This window comes from Triturus cristatus, chromosome 10, assembly GCF_964204655.1.
Source record: "Triturus cristatus chromosome 10, aTriCri1.1, whole genome shotgun sequence".
Classification (NCBI taxonomy): domain Eukaryota; kingdom Metazoa; phylum Chordata; class Amphibia; order Caudata; family Salamandridae; genus Triturus; species Triturus cristatus.
Window position 1 is genome coordinate 644604600 of NC_140593.1, and position 19045 is coordinate 644623644.

The window sequence follows — 19045 nt, forward strand, 5'->3', positions numbered from 1 at the left end:
CCATGCAGAGCCTTAAAAACAATGCAGAGGGACTTGAAGGCCACTCGTTGTTTTAAGGGTAGCCAGTGTAGCTCAGCCAGAGCCGCTGTGGCCGAGGCCCTCCTCGTCCACAAGAGCCAGCTTGGCGGCGGCAGACTGAATTCGCTGTAGTCGGTCCATCATCGTGACTGGAGACTCCAGGAGCAGGGCGTTGCAATATTCAAGGCGACTGAGTATCGTGCACCTGACTATCGACGCCCTGGCTTGTGCCGGGAGAAGAGGCATGATTTTCCGCAGTGATCGAAGCAGGGCTGTGCAGATCCCCACAGTTTTCATCACCTGGGTTTCCATACTTAATTTGTTGTTCAGCATGGCTCCCAGGTTGCGCACCGAAGGAACTGGCAGAGGTTTGTCTCTAAACTTCGGAGGCCAAAATTCATTCGGAAACTGACGGGGTATCTTAGTGCCTGAGCAAAACAGGACCTCCGTTTTAGCGGAGTTGAACTGGAGGGAGTTTCTGTGTAGCCATCCAGCCGTCTCTCTTAGGCAGTCGTGGAAGGTGGAAAAAGGAATGGCATCTTCACCTTCCCACGAGAGGATGAGCTGTGTGTCATCCGCGTAATTTATTGTTTTGACCCCAAAGGATAGGATCAGTTTGATTAGCGGGATGAGGTACACATTAAAAAGGATGGGGCTGATGGAGGAGCCCTGAGGGACTCCCTGGGGTACTGGTGCAAAGGCGGATTGAAAAGGGGGAAGGGAGACAGCCTGTCTTCTGTCCCGAAGGTAGGAGTGAAACCAGAGCAATGCAGTGCCTTCCACTCCCACTTCACCAAGTCTCTGCAGCAGCCTACCATGGTTGACCGTGTCGAATGCGGCAGACAGGTCCAACAGTATCAATGCCACTGGCTGGCCCCTGTCTGCACGCATGCGAAGATCCTCCATGGCAGTTAAGACTGCTGTTTCGGTGCCGTGGGCAGGACGGAACCCGAACTGGTGATCGTCAAGAAGGTTGTTTTGTTCTAGGTGGGCGGACAGGCACGAACTGACCCATCGTTCGGCGACCTTCGCTGGGAAAGGCAGCAGAGAGATGGGTCGGTAGTTGGAAAGACAGTCTGGGCTCAGGGAGGGTTTCTTCAAGAGAGGGGTGATTAGTGCCTGTTTCCAAGGGGTTGGGACAAAGCCACTATGCAAAGACTGGTTGCATATTAGGCGCATGGTATCAAAAAGTTCATTACCAAAATTTTTCCAGATTTTTGGAGGTAGGGGGTCGAGTGGAGAACCCGAGGTGATACCAAGCGCAAGTCTTTCAAACTCGAAGGCCGGGATTGGAGGAAATTCCCACAGTCTAGCCAAGAGGACAGAGCCTGGAGACGACAAGTTTCGCGAGCTGGTGTCTGGTCTCTGCGTGTTAGAAGTTTCTGAAGAGGGAGGTGACAGGAGGGCTCGGACATGATCGCCTTTCTTAAACTCCACATTCCTAAGTTAGTTGGCCTCAAGGAAGGTACTGCTCTCAACTTACAACGCCTGCATCGTATTGGTCCTAGACTCTGGGGCTCTCCCTCCTCCTCGTCAGTCAGCCGTCCCAGGGGGATTATTGTTCTTTTCCTGGAATATACAGAATTGTTGATGGTCTTGTCTGCAGCAAAACAGAGGAAGAAGATGTTATGGGCAGGTCACAGAGTTTTTCTCTCACAAGATGGGGCTCGTGCCACCGCCGCCCATCATAAGGAATTTCTTTCTTTCCGCCCTGTTCTCCGTTCCATGAATGCCAGATATGGCCTTGTTCATCCCTGCTTTTTTAAAGTCAACTATTAGGAACGGACCCATTCTTTTGATAGCCCTGAGAATTTAAGACAGTTCATTTCTCGTCACAAGGGAGAAGAAATGTACTTAAACCAGAATATTGTCTCTTTTAACATGTTTTTGTTTCTTATTTCGCTTAACTATTTTCAATTTACTGGTTCAGATGTTCTCTTCTGTATTTATTCGCCTGTTTACTCTATGAATGTTATATGTTAAATCCCATAAAATCACCCCTTAACATTTTTGTGGTGTTCCCCCTCAGATACATCATGTCTAGTGCGGATTCCCCTCCTTGCTGTTTCTCCTCATTGTGCCTCCTCTCCTACTCCTATTGTGTATAGTACTTCATGTATTGGTAAGTGTTCCTCCTGTCTTATTGCTTATATATTTGTTCTCATTGCACTTCTCTTTTTAAGTTACTCTACTTATCTTTTATCCCTAGCTGCCGCTCTCTCTTATAATATATTCTATTTGCTATACTTATTTACTGGACTTTGTCATTTATCTCTGATTGTGTCGGTTTCTTGTCTGTCTTTCTTCCCCAGTTCCCCGCCTCCTCATGTCAATTCTTTCAATCTTTTCATTTTGGCTATTTGTTCTGGATATTTTGACTGGAGTCTTCTGGCGTTTTGTCAATCTTTTTTCTCTATCACTTCTCTCGTTTCTTGTTTTTTCATCTCCTCTCATTTACCTTCCTTTTCTTTTTTCTGTTTTTCTCTTTATTTTCTGACATTCCCTAATATTTCTTCTCTGATCATTTTCTTATCTTTTTTCTTGTTCTTTACTATTTTAACTTTCCTTTTTTCTTACTTGATGTATTGCAGAATATCCTACCTGTCAATTCAAAAATTTCCACTTGCTCAATTTTCAGTTTTATCAATTCTACAATGCTCATGGTGTTACTAATGTTTCTCCTCCAGCATTATGACTTATAACGTTCGCATAATATCCTGGAATGTTAAGGGCCTGCGTAACCCTATCAAGAAACAAAGGGTACTTACCCACTTATCTAGATTACACTGAAAAATTGCAATGCTTCAAGAGACTCATCTTACTGATAAGGATATTAGCTCTTTTAAAAACAATGGGTCGGTCACGTGTACTGCTTCCCCGGCTAAAGACTGAAAGAGTGGCGTGGTGACACTTTTTCATAAATCTCTCTCTCTGATTATAGAGAGGGAAGAGAAGGATGCTGATGGAAGATGGCTTCTTTTACATCTCACTATTAATGGTTCCCATATTTCTCTTCTTAACATTTATGGTCCCACTGGTGTTGACTCACAGTTTTGGCTGTCCCTGTCCCACACTCTTCAATCCTATCATGGTTCTAACCTCCTGGTGGGTGGTGGTTGCAACAAGGTCATGGATCCCGTCATTGACAGGGAATCCACAGCAAAGTACATTCCCAATAAAATGCAAAAAAACTTTTACCAATATTATTAATTCCAGCGGTCTGGTAGATGCTTGGAGAATATATAATCCGGATAGTTTAGAATTTATCTTCTACTCTCCCACTCACAATTCTACTTCTAGTATTGATTACATTTTCTTAAGCCCCCATCTTATTCCTAATTTAACTCACGCAGACATTGGGTCCATACTAATTTCTGATCATGCCCCTGTTTTTATTAATTTAGATCTCCCTTCGAAGTCCTCATTTAAAAGGATTCAGAAACATAATTTTGTTTACAGTTCCAATACTGAGCTGACAAGGACTTTTATTTGGGAGTTAAATACCTGTTTCAGTTGTTCACCTCTTTGCCCCAGCCTGGGTCATGCAAGTGACTGAGCAGTGCTCTTTATCAGGCCCTGCTATCTGCAGCCTGATTATAATAATGTAAAATAAGCACAGCCTTTCCTTAACTTTACAAGGAAAATATGATCATGTGCCTATTTAAAAATGAACTCAAGTCTGTGAGCTACTCTGGAGGTGTCTGGGAGATAGATACTGGAAGATCGAAATTGACTGGTTGGAGATACCTGCTCTACACCAATGCTCTCTACACCACTTTAACCAAACGTAAATACACTCTACGCCACTGCACTCTATTGCAATCTACTCTGCACCACTGCACTGTACACCAATAAACTCCACTCTACGCCACTCTACACCATTGCACTCTGTCACTTTACTCTGCACCACTGTATGCCACTATATTCTACACCACTGCACTCTATGACACTTTATTCTGCAGCACTGCATGCTCTGCCACTGAACTATATGCCACTCTACTCTATGCCACTGCACTCTACTCTGCATCACTCTACGCTACTCTACTGAACTCTATGCAACTCCAATCTACTGTGCACCACTGCACTCTATGACACTGCACTCTCTACTCTGCAACACTCTACTCTATGCCAGTGCACTCTACCCAACTCTACTATGCACCACTACACTCTTTGCCACTGCATTCTACACCACTCCAGTCTAGGCAGCTCAACTCTGCGCCACTTCACTCTACGCCACTCCACTCTGCCACTCTGCAATAATGCGCTCTAAGCCAGAGCACTCTACGCCACTACCCTATACCACTCCACTCTACCCTCCATCACACCACACTACATTGCACCACTCCACTCTACACCACTTCACTCTACTCTGAAACAATCTACTCTACGAGACTGCACTCTATGCCACTGCACTCTACATCACTTTATGCCACTGCACTCTAGCCTTTGCAGTTTACACTATGCCAAACTACTCTACACCACTGCACTCTATTCCAATGCACTCTACACCATTTTACTCAAAATCAATGCACCCTATGCCACTGCACCTACTCCAACTACTTTGCACCACTGCACTTTACGCCACCATACTTTACAACAGGCTTCTCCAACAAGTAGCTGTGAGCTACTGGTACCTTATCAGCTACCAGAAACAGCTCCCCTCAGTGACGTCCACCTTATTACGTTAAAAACATTTATTTATTTCTGTATACCAAATGTGAAAAATTTGCGTATTTTCAGAATTTATTAGCTGATGTTTGGAGCAAAATGTTTCCATTTCAAAAATATATTAAAAAACGGATATTTGAATGTTAAAATAATGCTGCACTGGGGGACATTACTAATATTATTACCTTGATGCAACAGCATTGCAGCTATGACTGTTTTCTGACCAATTTCGAGGCTTTCTAAATTGAAAAGACATTATTCTATGCCACTGTATTCTACTTTACACCACTGTACTCTATGTCACTGCTCTCTCCACCATTCTACTACACTCTATACCACTACACTCTACGTCACTGCACTCTACGCCACTACATTCTACACCTTCACAACTCAACTCTAACCTGCACCACTCTACTCTATGTCACTCTACTCCACTGCAATCTACTCTGCACTGCTCCACTGTATACCACTGCACTCTACGCTACTCTGTGTCACTGCACTCTAAGTCAATGCACTCTAAACCACTTTTCTTTCTTTCTGATTCCCTTCCACTTTCTTGCTTAGGACGTCCACTGATGCTTCTATCAGGGACACTCTTTCCATTAAAGCATTGATCTTGTGGTCCAACGCCTCACATGTTTCCTGTATCTTAATTTGATTTCCTTTCTGAAGTTGCAAAGTTGGACCTCATTTCACCCAGCATGGCCTCCATCAGTTTCTCAGTGGTGTTTAGCGAAGACTGGTTATGACTCTCTCCGTGCTGTAGATCCGCAAAAGCCGAGGCTTGTGAATCTGTGGCTAACTCCACCTGGTCTGGTGTGCCTAACACTCTGAAACTATTGCCCTCCATTGGATCTTCTGTTGTTTCTCTAGTGCCTACCACTCCAATTGACACTACCTCGGCACCCCCAAATTCTGTGCCTCCCTGTCTCTCCTGAACTTTAAAATACGCTCTCAGGGATGGGGTGATTTTTACGAGAGTTCCTGGGCCTGAGGTCCCTAGTTTTTTCCTACTTGCCCTGGATATAGGTGTTCGTGGTTGGCCTGAAGCGTGTGCCCTATCTTTCTTCCTGGTACTTTTAGGTTCAATATCAGTACCCTCTTTTGCGTAATCTCGGGTGACCTGACTACTCACCCCTCTGCTTCTCAGGCTGTAAGTTTTTGCAGGGGGTGCCCCTTTGTCAGAGGATTTAAATATGTCTACTGATATAGGGGGAACCGGTTTACTTTCCTCTCCCTTCTTTCCCCACATTAATACCTCTGAACATTTAAGCTGCTCCTTCCTCCTTTCCCTTTGCACACACCGAGGCTCTGTGTCACTTACCCTACATAGGCTTTCTGTTGAGTCTCTACCACCTTTCCCCTTTGGCCGAGGCGCGGGTGTAGATTTCCGTAAGGCGTCACTCCCTGCAGCGTTCCCGCTGCTTTTCGAGGTAGCTGCCTGAAACGCTGTTTTCCCTCTCAGCGGGACTCCCGCGGCGGCCCTCCTGCTACTTCAGCAAGCTGCAATTGCTTCCGCCCACACGCCTCCGGGCCAAAGCGTGCCGCGGCTCGTCACCGCCTCCTTCCCTCCTGACTCCACTGCAACTGGCTCCACTGCGTCCACGTTCTAGTTCGCATTCAGGGCTCCGGGCTGCCTTGATCGTAAGTTTTCCCGATTATAATTTCCTTTTTAGCGTTGACCCTCTAACCTCATTCCGCTTAGAGATGCCGTTCCTGGGAGTGCTTTTCCCAAATGAAATTCAGTCTAGAGTCATGTATGCACACAACAAGCATGGAGGATGAGGAGCTCCCGACCGGACTGTTCAGCCGGCCGCCATCTTCTCGTCACCCAGAAATCTCTTCTCACCTCTCTAAACCACTTTACTCAAAACCAATGAACTCTAAGCCACTGCACTCAACGCCAATCTACTCTGCACCACTGTACTTTATGCCACTCACTCTAGGCTACTCTACACCAGTCTACTCTACTCCACTCTACGACACTCCACTCCACTCCACTCCACAATACTCCACTCTATAATGCTCAACTCCATTCAATTCTGCTCCACTGACACGCTGCTCCACTCGATGCTAGTCCAATCTTCAACACTCTACTCCACTCCATCCCATTCTACGATACTACCCCACCCTAAGACACTCTACGCAACTCCCTCTATGCCACTTTACTCCACTTGATTCTATGACACACTACTCCATGCAATGACAATCTACTCCGCTCTGTGCCACTTTACTCTACACCACTTTACTCAACTCTACGCAACATCTTCTACTCTGCTCTACATCACTCCATGACACTCTATGCCATTCCAGTCCACTCTACTCAGCTCTGTACTCTACGAAATTCAACTCTATGCCCTTCCACTGTACAACACTCTACTCTCTCCACGACACTCCACAACACTGTGCGCTACTCCATGATTCTCCACTTCACTCCTTTACATGCCAATCAAATCTATGCCAATCCATAACACTCCACTCCACTGAAAGACACTCCAGTCAATGCAACTCTCCTTTGCTCCACCAACATCTAGCCATGTTGAAGAAAGGCCACTCGGGTGTACAACATTGCTAAAACATATTGGCAAAGGCAATCAATGGCTCTTGCATAAGTAAGACCTATTGACTTTGCCAATGCTTGTATTTTGTTTTTCCTGGTCGCAAGCCAAGAATGAAAGACAACACAGTGACCTTTGATGTAAACAGGAGAGGGATACATAAACAGAGATGCCCATTTGGTGGCTGAATTTCAATATGTAAAACCAGATAACCAATACTGGCTTCCCTGCTTGTCCAAATTTTGTGATCCTAGTCACATATTTGTTATCACATCACCTCCTTTTTCTTTTATCATCACACATAAGAGCACTTTTAAATACTTGAATTCAGGGTGTATGCTGTACAAGCACCTCATATATTTGATTTAATAGACTACATTTCATTCAATTCAAACATCTTAGTCGGCTAACAAATTTAGCCATAAAAGTACACATAATAAAATATAAAAGAATACAAATCTAAATAGGTTCTAAATAGCAAGTTAAAACATCGGCAAAATTTCAATTCAATTTATCCTTACCCGCTCCATTAAAAAAGCAATGTTTTCCGCAGCTACAAAGTAGACTTTAAAAAAGAGGTGACCGAGCAGTAAACAGCTTGGTTACAAACAGACTGTAGTAGGTAAAGTGCAGGTTTGCATTTAAAAAAGCCATGCGACTTAAAAATAGACACCATGGGCTCTATTATGCATACGCGCACTTTCCCTGTTTGAACACGGCGCACCTTAAAACAGCTGTGCCAGGCACAAACAGGGAAAGTGCGCCCTATTACATTGAATTACGCTGCCGCCAGGGCAACCGCGAACTCATGCTGCCCTGGTGGCAGCGCATTCAAGTGAAATATAGCGCAGCTTTAAAGCAGCCGCCCATTTTTCCACTGTGCAGGTGGCAACCTGCCTGCACTTTTAAGAGGGAAGAGAGATCCCCTTGCAGGCGGGTGCAGTGAAGATAGTGCTGGCGTTTTATTTGCGCCAGCGCTATTGGTATTACAATAGGGGACGTACAAGTGTCTGCGGTCCCTTCTGTAATACCAAAGTGCCCTGGGGAATGTCTGAATAATAGCTTACTCATGCACTGTGAACTTTCTCTTTTCTATTGAGGTCCATGCTTTCCCAGTAACGCTGCTTGACCCAGGCTTTTGATTGCAAGGTTATTTTTATGGGCAAAAACCAAGGGATTTTATCCCACGGGTCACATGCAAGGCAATCCTCTATTATGTCCCTGTTCAAAACAGCAAGTTTATTTGTCCATATCGAAAGCCATAGTAACAATGGGGAAAGTTTAATTTGATCAGATACATATTTAAGTCCAAGCTTCCCATGGCCAAAGTAGTGAGAACTACGAGGTCATAGGCCTAGCAGTCACGTACAAAATCTTTTTTCTTTAATTTGGAGGCTATTAATTAATTGCCGTGTATGCATAGATGGCCGCCCCATAAGATAAAATCAGAACACACTTGTATATATATATTTGGATCAGAGCCGGTATGGGCTTGGAACCATCACGCTTCGCCAAATTAAAAAGAGACACAGTTGACAGGTGAAACTTACTGGACCCAGCGCCTTGAGACCCTCACAGGTGAGTAGTGCGCTCTACAAATCCCTGATTGATTGACTGACCTATTTAATATGCAGGGAGCTCAATTACATAAGGAATCAAATATAATGCTTAAATGAGGGAAACTATATACCCTTTAAATATGCTTATCTTTCATATAGATTGTTCTAATTTTGGATGGCCTCGCCCCCACCTATTCCCCCACAGCCATGTAATGTGTTTAAGCGAGGTTAGGGGCACATGCATCAACTATTTTTGCGAGCGCAAACGGTGCGATTCGCAAAAATCGGCCGTTTGCGCCCGCAAAAAGGGCATTTGCGATGCACGAAGGGTCAAGGCACTCGCAATTTGAGAATTCGCAATTAATTGCGAGTTCTCAAATTGCGATTGCATTTAAGGAATCGCAAATTGAGATTCCTTAAATGCAATGCATTAAAGTGAAATAATTAGCGATTTCGCTGATAGGGGGCGCAAATTACCATGAAGTTGAACTTCATGGTAATTTGCAAAAACTTTGAAAAATGCACGAAAGTGCATTTTTCAAAGTGGTAGGTTACACATACACATGTCCTTTGGACATGTGTGGGTGCAACATTTGTACACAGATCGATTTCAGGGGTGCAACAGGGTGTCGTTTTGACACCCTTGCACCCTTGAAATTGCATTCTCAATTTACGATTCTCTAATTGAGAATCGCAAATTGAGAACGTCCTCCCATTCAATCCTATGGGCATCTAGGCCCATAGGAATTATTGGAGAGGTATTCCTTAATTGCGACTCGCAATTAAGAAATATTTAGAAATTGGTATTTTGTAAGCGATTTCTACATGCATAGGCTTTTGCAAATCCTTATCTTTCGCTAATGAGGAATCGCAAATGGCATTTTTGATGCATGTGCTAGTTAGTTTCCAAATCAAGGCTACTGAAGCCCTGTGGTATTGCCCTTGGCATGGAGTTTCGGACATGACATGTTCCTCAATCAAGGCTGATGCTTCCGGTGATATAGGCACAGCCATCATAACTTGTGAGTCAGATTGAGAATCACTCTTCGACATAATTACACCTCTAAAAGTTAAAATAGAAAAAGAGCCTCATCCTCTGCTCCATGGTACTCTTCAGAAATAAAGGAGGAAAAATGCAAGTGCACGAAACTCAAGAGGAAGTGGCAAAGCAATTTTTCGAAGGAGAATAGAAGCAGCTAGAAATACTTACTGAGAAGAATTAGCAAAAAAATCAGGGAACCCAATCCAGTATGTTCACTAAACACATTGCAGTGGGCTGGCCCCATGTGTTCAGGAGACATAGTAGACGTCGCTGAGATGTATTTCATGTATTTTATTAAGTGCTTAAGATATATTTTCAGCAAGCCCCACCAGGAGCAGCCTGCTAGCTGCTCAGCCCATCTTTCAACTGACAACACTCACACCAGGCACCCGAGCATTCCACTCTTGTCAATCACGCCAACATTCTACACGGAACACTCACACTGGCTGAGCAGCTAGGAACAAGGTGAAAGGTAACTTTACAGCATAACATGAGAATACTACACACATCAAGGAAGCAGAGAATGTTCCACGACCATATTTAAAATTGTAGATCCCTTCATGAACCCTAAATCAGGCGAACAACCCGCACCTACCTCCCAAAACTTTGTTGACAGTCTGTCTTGCTTTTTCCATGATAAATATTTATCCCCAATTTAAAGACAGCCAGAACAATGATTCATCCAGGTCACCACAAGAACCTCAAGACATCAGGCAACAGCTAACTACCTTCGATAATATGTCATTGGAGGTTTGAGAAAGGGTTATTCATCAAGCTAGATCTGGCTCACCACTAAATGTCTTCCTTCCACACATAGACAGGCCCCAGATCAATGATTTGTTTAATCTTACACTAGAATCCGGAACCGTACCCACAAAATGAAAAAAGCAATGGTTCTCCATTTACTGAAAAAGGCAAACTTAGATCCTCAAACCCAAGCAACTATAAGCCTATCTCGCGACTTCAGGCAATGGGGAAAATGTTACAAACTTGGGTTTAATGGACAAATCACTAAGCTTATAGTCAAGAATAACTGTTAACACCCCTCCCAGTCCAGCTTTTTGAGCTGGATTCAGTACAGAACCAGCACTTCTTGAAGTAACAGACTTCAATAAAACTCAGCTCGACTAATGCAATAAATCAATATCAGTCCTACTCGACCTATCGGCCGCATTTGATACGGTCTCTATGAGATCCTGCTGTGGCGACTGGAAGAAATAGGCAAAACAGGCATTGTCTGGAAGTGGGTAAAGTCCTTCCTTCCGGGCAGACATCAAGCAATTTATCTACCCCCTTATACATTAGAATTGAAAGAAGTAGAGTGTGGGATACCTCAGGGCTCAACCCCACCATGTTCAACATCTATATGGCGCTGCTTGCAGTGGTGACACAAGCCTGAGGCATTAATGTTGTGTCGTACGCAGACGACACCCAATTGATGCTTGCCTTCAATAACTTAGACAACTGTGCGATAGCCAATTTTCAAGGCTGCCTTTTGGCAGTGGCAGATTGGATGTTTTAGAACTGCCTCTGCCTAAATTCAGATAAGTCACAGATCCTAGTTTTCCGCACTTTTTCCCTGCTGAATACGTTTGGACACCTGAGCTGGATGTTTACCCTGCCTCTCACACCGTGGCCAAAAACCTGAGTGCAAAATTGATACCTCACTGTCCTTTAAATCACAAGTCAATGCCACGATCGGATAATGTTATGCACTATTAAAATCTCTCCGGAAAACGTTACAATTTCTACCAACAAACACACGCAAATATATCGCTCATGCCCTAATAACTGCCAGGCTGGATTATGCAAGTGTCCTGCTCCTTGAGGCCCCTTAAGGGTTTGTAAACAGACTACAACACCTAGTTCTGAATGTCCCATAATACAACTCTATTTGAAAGGGACTGAAAGCACGTCACTGACTCCCTATCAGCCAAAGAATTAAACTTAAAGCACTTTGAAACACCTTTAGAGCTGTGAATTTGACAGGCCTGAGCTCCATTCAGAACAGGGTGACAAGATAACAACACCACAAAAAGTTACTGTCTGTCCACCAAAATCTTTTAGTCATTACAAGAATATATAAACTCGGAGCTGGAGAAAGGACCTTCTGCTATCTGGCATCTAAATTGTGGATTCTGCTTCCTGATTATCTTAGGCATATACTGACAGAGACAATGTGCAAAGCCCAGTTAAAAATGCATTTCTTTAAAGTACTGTGAATGTTCCCACCTGTCTCCCTCTTAGACAGTATAACTAGTCTCTCTGTTTACTTTTACCTGAAACTAGCACAGGGACACCCCCGGAGCAGCTGTTGTTCTTTATAAAACCACACCATTCATGCATTCATCCATTCATTCGTTCATTCAATCATTCATCAATGTAGGTTACAAAGTCATCAATAAGACACTTAAAGCCGAAGTGTTCAAAAAAGGAGAACAGCATTATCTGCTTATCAGAGAGCTGCTGTATGGAGTTTTATTTAGGTATTGGCATGTCTTTGCCTAATAAAGATAGATGGTTATTTAGGTCATTATTATGTGATAAAAACAAAACTGCTGCCAACACGCATCCTTGGCAGACTCCCAGTTGTAACTCAAACATATCAGCACACTCTCCTTGGATCCATACCTAACACAAGCCCTAGAGCCAAATGAAGGGCTGTAAGAAAATCTATGAAGTCTGATTCCAAGCCCATCTCTGCAAATTCCCAAAGTTTAGACCGGTTTATCCGGTCAAAGGCAGAATTCAAATTCATAACATAAAGATGTAGCACTCCCTTCTTGGCTACTGTATACTTATTAATAGGCAGCATAAGATTAAGGCACTGCCCCTGAGTGCCTAGGCCCTCCCTAAAGGCATATTGGAAGGGGGACATTAAGTTGGAAGCCCCAGTCCAGGCCAAGATCTCCTGCAGGACTATAAATCCAACGTTTTTAACTGCAGAGTCCAACACGGAGATTGGCCGATAACATTGGGGGTCCGGCCTATTTCCTTTCTTGTATACTGGGACAGTAACAGCCATCTGCCATGTAGTCGGAAGCTTAAAACATACTGCAGAGTTTAGGGCATTCATCATTACAGGCACCCAAAACTCAAACTCGGACTTGTACAGGTACGTACGACTATAATGTTGCTCCATCTATAATTAGAATCTAGGCGTGAATTAGGATTACGTAGGTAAATATTTTCTTCTTAGTTCACTAATGGCATTATCGTTAGTGGGTGAGCCATGAATGTTTCTAAAAACTATGACTTTCAATAAAAGTTTGTCTGTTCACACAGTGATATAATCATATTTAGACTTGGAATGGAGACAGAAGATGAAAAAGAGTACATCAGTGAAAATACATTCAAAATAAGTGATCAGGCTATTTTGAGCATGACCTTACCATGAGTTCCGCTAGAGGACTGCCAGGCCCACATGCAAAGAGTAGGGGCGTAGCTTCAGTGGGGGTGTTTAGGGTGTGACACCTCTCAAATACATTCTTGGTCTGGTAGTTGGGTCAGGGGGCCCTGAATCTGGTCCGCTATGTCTGTGTCACTTTGACTTATTGGTCTCATTGCACTAAGAGGTTTTAAATTGTTTGTGTGTTGGATCTGGATCTTAAATCTATGTTGTGCCCGGTTTACCAAAAAAGTAGTAAATCTGCATCCATAGACCTACTCCTTGACTGGTTGCAAATTTTCTTCTTTTTGGAATTCACAAACATTGACAGTGGTAGGCTTGGAAAGCTGCACCAGTCTTGTTTCCAGGCACACTACTGGCAATAAATAAACAAAAGGCGACGGGACGAATGCTTGTAAATCGTCTAGCCAGCAGCAATCTCTCAGGGTAGCAGTCTAACCCACTGAGCCGCTCTAGACATATGCCCACCTAGTGCAAACTGATCCTGTTCCTCATGGAAACAGTCCATCATGAACGTTGGTCATCCATGCTTTTTAGATGGAAAATTTGAGATTCACATCCCGACTCTCACTGAGTAAGCTATGCCCCTAAAGAAGCGGGGTCTCGAGGAGCAGCAATGGGCAAACCACATGTACCAGGTGGTCTTTTTCAGGTGTAACTTTCTGTGATTGCCTTTTTTATGTGAAGGTGGGTGCTTGCTTATGTAGAGTTCTATAATTACCTTCAACATGCGGATTTCTCGTAAGGCAATTTTCTTAATGACCGGGTCATCTTCTGACTCCAGAAACTTCTTTATGGCAACGACCTGGCCACTGTCTTTGTTCCGACACTTGAACACTACACCGTATGAGCCTTCCCCAATCTTAGCCAGTTTCTCATACTTCTCCATTGAGTATCTTCCAAACGCAGCTGGTGGAAACTTGAGTTGTAAGGTTTAGAAATGTCCAGGAATCCAGCTTTTGGGAGTAAAAGAAAAAAAAAGAAGTTAGATATCATTTAATGACTCTGGTGATCATGTCTTCGGCTGTATAAGTATTTGGGGATGAATAAACTAAACTGGAAAGATTTTAGATGTGTGTGTTAATCCCTGCAAGTGGAAATATAGTCCAATATTGCACAAGCTGTAAAGATTGATATGCAACATAATGTAGCTGGAGTTCTATGTAGCTATTTTTAGCACGTCTCAATTGTGACATTAGCAGGATCTGAAAACCAAAACAGCCCACCAACACAAAGGTCTCAGCTCAGCCTGCCATCCGTAATTACTTTTTTTTCTCTCCCATTTCCACTGAGTGATCATTCTATGCATTTGTTTCTGTGAAACACCCATTCTAAGGTTAATCATGAGCAATCCATTCAGAACTATGTTGAGCACCTCTGGTTCTAGAAGCAGTCCTATGAGAAAAAAATAATTCCTCTTGTGTTATTTACTCGTTTTAATTATTGAGGCTATCTCATAAGGCTTGCAATTTATACCAATAATTATCCCAGAAGCTTTCCTCTGAACAGTCTTCCATCTGTCTTCATTGTTCTGAAAATCTGACTTTCATGAAACTTTATTGCAAATCTATAACCCAAAAGTAGACATGGAGGTATCTACAGAAGGACATTATGGGCCAGCGGCCTTCGTTATGCAAACTGAGTGCTGCCCAAACATTCCCCGCCAGCACTTCAGCAGATGGTGTTACAGTAAGATAGAGGCAGGTGAGGAATATTTTTAAAAAGAAGGGTATCGTGTAGGAGGTGCACCTCCCTCCCCCAAAAAAGAGAAAACAAAAACAAAAGAGGGGCACGACAGGACCCCCATAATGCAAGAAAAGAAAGGGGTAAGAATCGAACAGCTTTCTCTTCTCTACTTTTTACCTCTTGGTAGTTTATGTTATCAGCATTTATATTGTGCATTTCAATTGATTTAAAAATGTTGTATCGATGTTATAATACAAAATAAACTATACATAAATTAAAAATGGGAGGACAGACTGCAACTAAATTCATTATGAATGTGTACATTATGAAGGTATACTGTATAGGTGTGATCGGATACAACTGTTGCTGGAAGTCATTTTTAGGTCGAGCCTATATCGGCAGTGTGCATGCGCTGCTCGCTTTGCGAGGCATGCAGTATTCAGTACGAGTAGAAGCTTTGTGGAAGCTCTGCCTACTCTCCGCCCATTGGCTTGTGTCTTTGTCCTCCGTAAATGCTGTCTTCTGATTCATTTTGAGGCTTGTTAGTCGCTCCTCATGACGGCTATGTCGTCATTTGTCACCTCCCATGGCTATTGGCCCCTTTACTTCGAGTGTTACACTGTACGCGGACTGTGAGCACTCCTTTGTGCCCCCTTATCCCCCGCCAGCACTCCCGTTGTCCGTGCCCATGCCCCCACCCTCCCTCCCATTGTCCGTGATGCAATTTGCAATAGGTCTCTCGTAAATGCGAGTCCTATTGCATTGCAACTGCTTGTTGTATACTTTAGTGCCGCAGAAACGGAAGCAGGGCATGCAGTAGTACATAGGCATGCGACACACAGAGATGTGCATGAATGCAGAAACAGTGAGCCAAAGTGCAGAGATAAACGGTGCGATTGGCATGCAGTGTTGCTAAAGGTGTAATGTAAACAAACATGATCAGATCAAGGGGTACACACATGTTCAATTTACCAGAACTGTATTGTAGCAGGGGGCGGAGTACAGATCTGCAATGCTGCTTTACATGTGGAGTATGGGGACATAGAGCTTAGCAAAGCATTGGTGGGACATGCAGTGCAGTATTGCACAGTGCAGTAACTCATGCAGCGTAGTGAGGTACACTGTACTGAGATAGCAAAAGACACAGTCTTGACTCTGTGCCTCACTGTGCCACTGGAAACAAGCTATCCTGGCTCAAGAGGGGTGAAACCCCCAAACCAGTCCTAGGATGCTTGTTTCCAGTCCAGGGAGGACCTAGCTTGGCAGTTCGGGCTGGACTGTTCCCATGAGGCACAGGGTCAAGACTGATTTGCATATGGCTGGGTTCAAACTGGAATGGCATGGTGAGCAAAAAAATGATGGATTTAGGCACAGATTTCTGTACTGGGATGAATGTATGACATTGTGCTGCATTCTGTCCATCAACTGTTGTTTAGGTCTCGCCTAGGCAGCGCTTGCGCTGTCTCGTTGAGACATGCAGTATATACTATAGTAAGGAAGCTTCATTTAAGCTCCGCCCACTCTCCGCCCATCTTTTGGATTGGCTTACATCCTAAATACTGCATTCTGATTGGTTTTCAGCTTCCTAGTCCCTCCCCATGACGGCCATGTCGTCATTTGTGTCCTTCCACGGCTATCAGCCCCTTTACTGCACAGACTATTTTTCTTTGCTCCGGTTTAAATGTGCCTTTCCTTTTTTTTTTTACTTCTTTGCAAGCTTGTTTCATTTTCGCGTTACGCGCTACGCGATTTCCTCCGGTCCCTCCCTCTCTCCCCCTCCCGCAGTCTGTGTGCGTTGCGGAGGGATCGTGCTCTGGAGTTACACCGGCTACCAGCCGCGCCTACTTCCTGGAGATAACTGCAAAGAAGGCGGCCATCTTTGAAGGGCAGGGTTGGAAGTTAATGGAAAGCTAATGGCATTGTCAGGTAAAGAAAACGGAAGAAAATGCATTGTTTTTTTATTTCAATGGGATTCTTGTAATATCTTCTTTAATTCGTAAAAAGAATGTTTCAAAATATTTACGAATATAATGCACCAGGAGCAATTGCGTATTACTCAAAACTTTTTTCGAGCGAGTTTAGAATTATTTTCAGCATTTTGTACATTAGGTACAACGGGTGTCGGATTGCTCTGATTACACTGAGATACCGGTTTAGCAAATCCCAAATGGCCGCCTGATGGCACATTCCGGTGTAGGAGGCGCGTCCTTGAGCACCTAACTGGTATGCTATTGGCGTATAGGATGCCGGAAGCGGTGCTGGACCCGCCCTAGAGACTCCCTCCTACGCTAGTTGTGTGGCAGACATGGTTTCATTTTCGCGTTCTGCCTCAGGCAATTTCTTCCCGTCCCTCCCCCCCTGCAGTCCCATGCCTTCTTGCTCCGGAATTGGTTAAAGCGAGCATTGTGGTTAATATTGGCAGTGGGCACGCTGGTGTATTACAGGCTGGATGCTGCATTTAGTAAGGAAGAAATATAAATTGGCGGCTCGCAATACGACTTTATTTGCTGTGGAGTAATGGTTTAATTTTCGCGTTACGAGCGAAGCAATTTCATCCTGTTCTCCCCCCCCCCCCCCTCCCGCAGTCCGGTGCTTTCTCGCCGCCCCCCCACCCCCTTAGTCCGGTGCCTTCTCGCTCCCCGTCCCTTAAATGCACGAGGATTCAAACATTCACGGGAGAGGGTAAGAGAGTTTTTCTAGGCTTGTTTACTAATATGCAGTCATACTGCAGATTGTGATCAAAGTATGGCATTTCTGACTGACACGGGATCCATGCTTGACACAACCGCACAACACTGCACACTAAGATCATGCCCACAAGTACCGTGTGAGATGACGAGGGCAGAGGACTGGTTCCAAAGGGTGCCGATGGCAGTGTTTGCAGAAGCCCACGAAGTAGCCAGGTTTCATATAATAATGAGTCAGTGAAGAAGACCGCTCTTTCGATCGCCTAGCTTTTGTATTTATGGTTCACAAAAGACAGACATGCTGAACATATCTCACGAAAGATTTGTGGAGATGCTTCTGCTTGCTGAATGAGAAGCTGCTGAGAAAAACGGTTTTGTCGACCGTATGTGGGGTCAGCGGCAAGGGCGGCTCATTTTTCAAGAACACCACCCTTGATATAAAACACGGGCTCTTGGCTATACAGTAATTTTAAAAAGAAAAGTTTTCCTTGCTGGATTAGACTGGCAGCCGTGTGACACTGACAGCCATCTAATGTACACTAATGCTCACAAGAGAAAACTCGAACCGCGCAGTGACATGAGCGAGTGATGTTTATAACTGTATCACTGTGCAGAAGGCCGCAAGCTATGTGTTTGTCTAGGAAACAATATTTTGATTCCCATCACCGTCCCGTGGCAAAATTTGTCATTCGAGAGTGACATGTCGGTAATTGATAAGGAGTGTGAAAGAAAACATGACATCCGCGAAAAAGAGAGTGAGGCAGGCAGGAAGCGAGAGGTAGAAAGATTCCATGTTTGGGTCGAAAATAATTGATACACGAAGGGCGTTGTAGCGAGATCAACGCTGCCATAAAACAGTGACATAACTGCGGCATAATGTTCAATTGTGACACACATGAGTTGTGGCTGGGTGGTGCGTTTCTCCGAATTAGCAGATAAAACCGCTTTAAATTCTGAGCACTGCAAAGAGGTAATGGTACTCTGGTATGTACATATTCAAAAGCTGATTGGCCATCTCTTTACCCTTTAAACAAAAAGGTATTGTATTGACATGCAGCGCTATGCACGGCATGAAGACCAAAAAGCGCGCATGCTCTGCTAAACTCTTTAAGTATGGAAGAAGTGTTTAATAGCCTCGGCAGTTTACTATCTGCTAACACTCTTGACAGACTGTGGACTCGGACATTTCTGAGATGATGTTCGCATGGTCCATTTTATTTGAATATATTCTCATTTCAACCCTGACCTTGGTATGAATCTCAGAAACGGGAAAAAGTCTAAAACTGGGAATAGGGTGTTCATTCGTTTTCAGGTTACAGGAGGCTAGAATGGCCCGTGGTTTCATTTACAGCACGTTTTAGGACCAGTGCCATCATCTAGCAGTCTGTTCTGTTTTTTTGTCAGACTATTGGCACTCA

General features: G+C 44.1%; 1 protein-coding gene across 1 annotated transcript in view; it reads right to left on the reverse strand.

Moving 5' to 3' along the window:
• The window catches only part of LOC146789841 (cyclin-dependent kinase-like 4), a 516383-nt gene that overhangs the window by 359334 nt on the left and 138004 nt on the right, over nt 1-19045 (reverse strand). Inside the window, exon 2 of the mRNA XM_085632203.1 lies at nt 13976-14210. Coding sequence (XP_085488329.1) covers nt 13976-14143 — 168 coding nt within the window. The 5' untranslated portion in view covers nt 14144-14210. The remainder of the gene's footprint in view (nt 1-13975; nt 14211-19045) is intronic.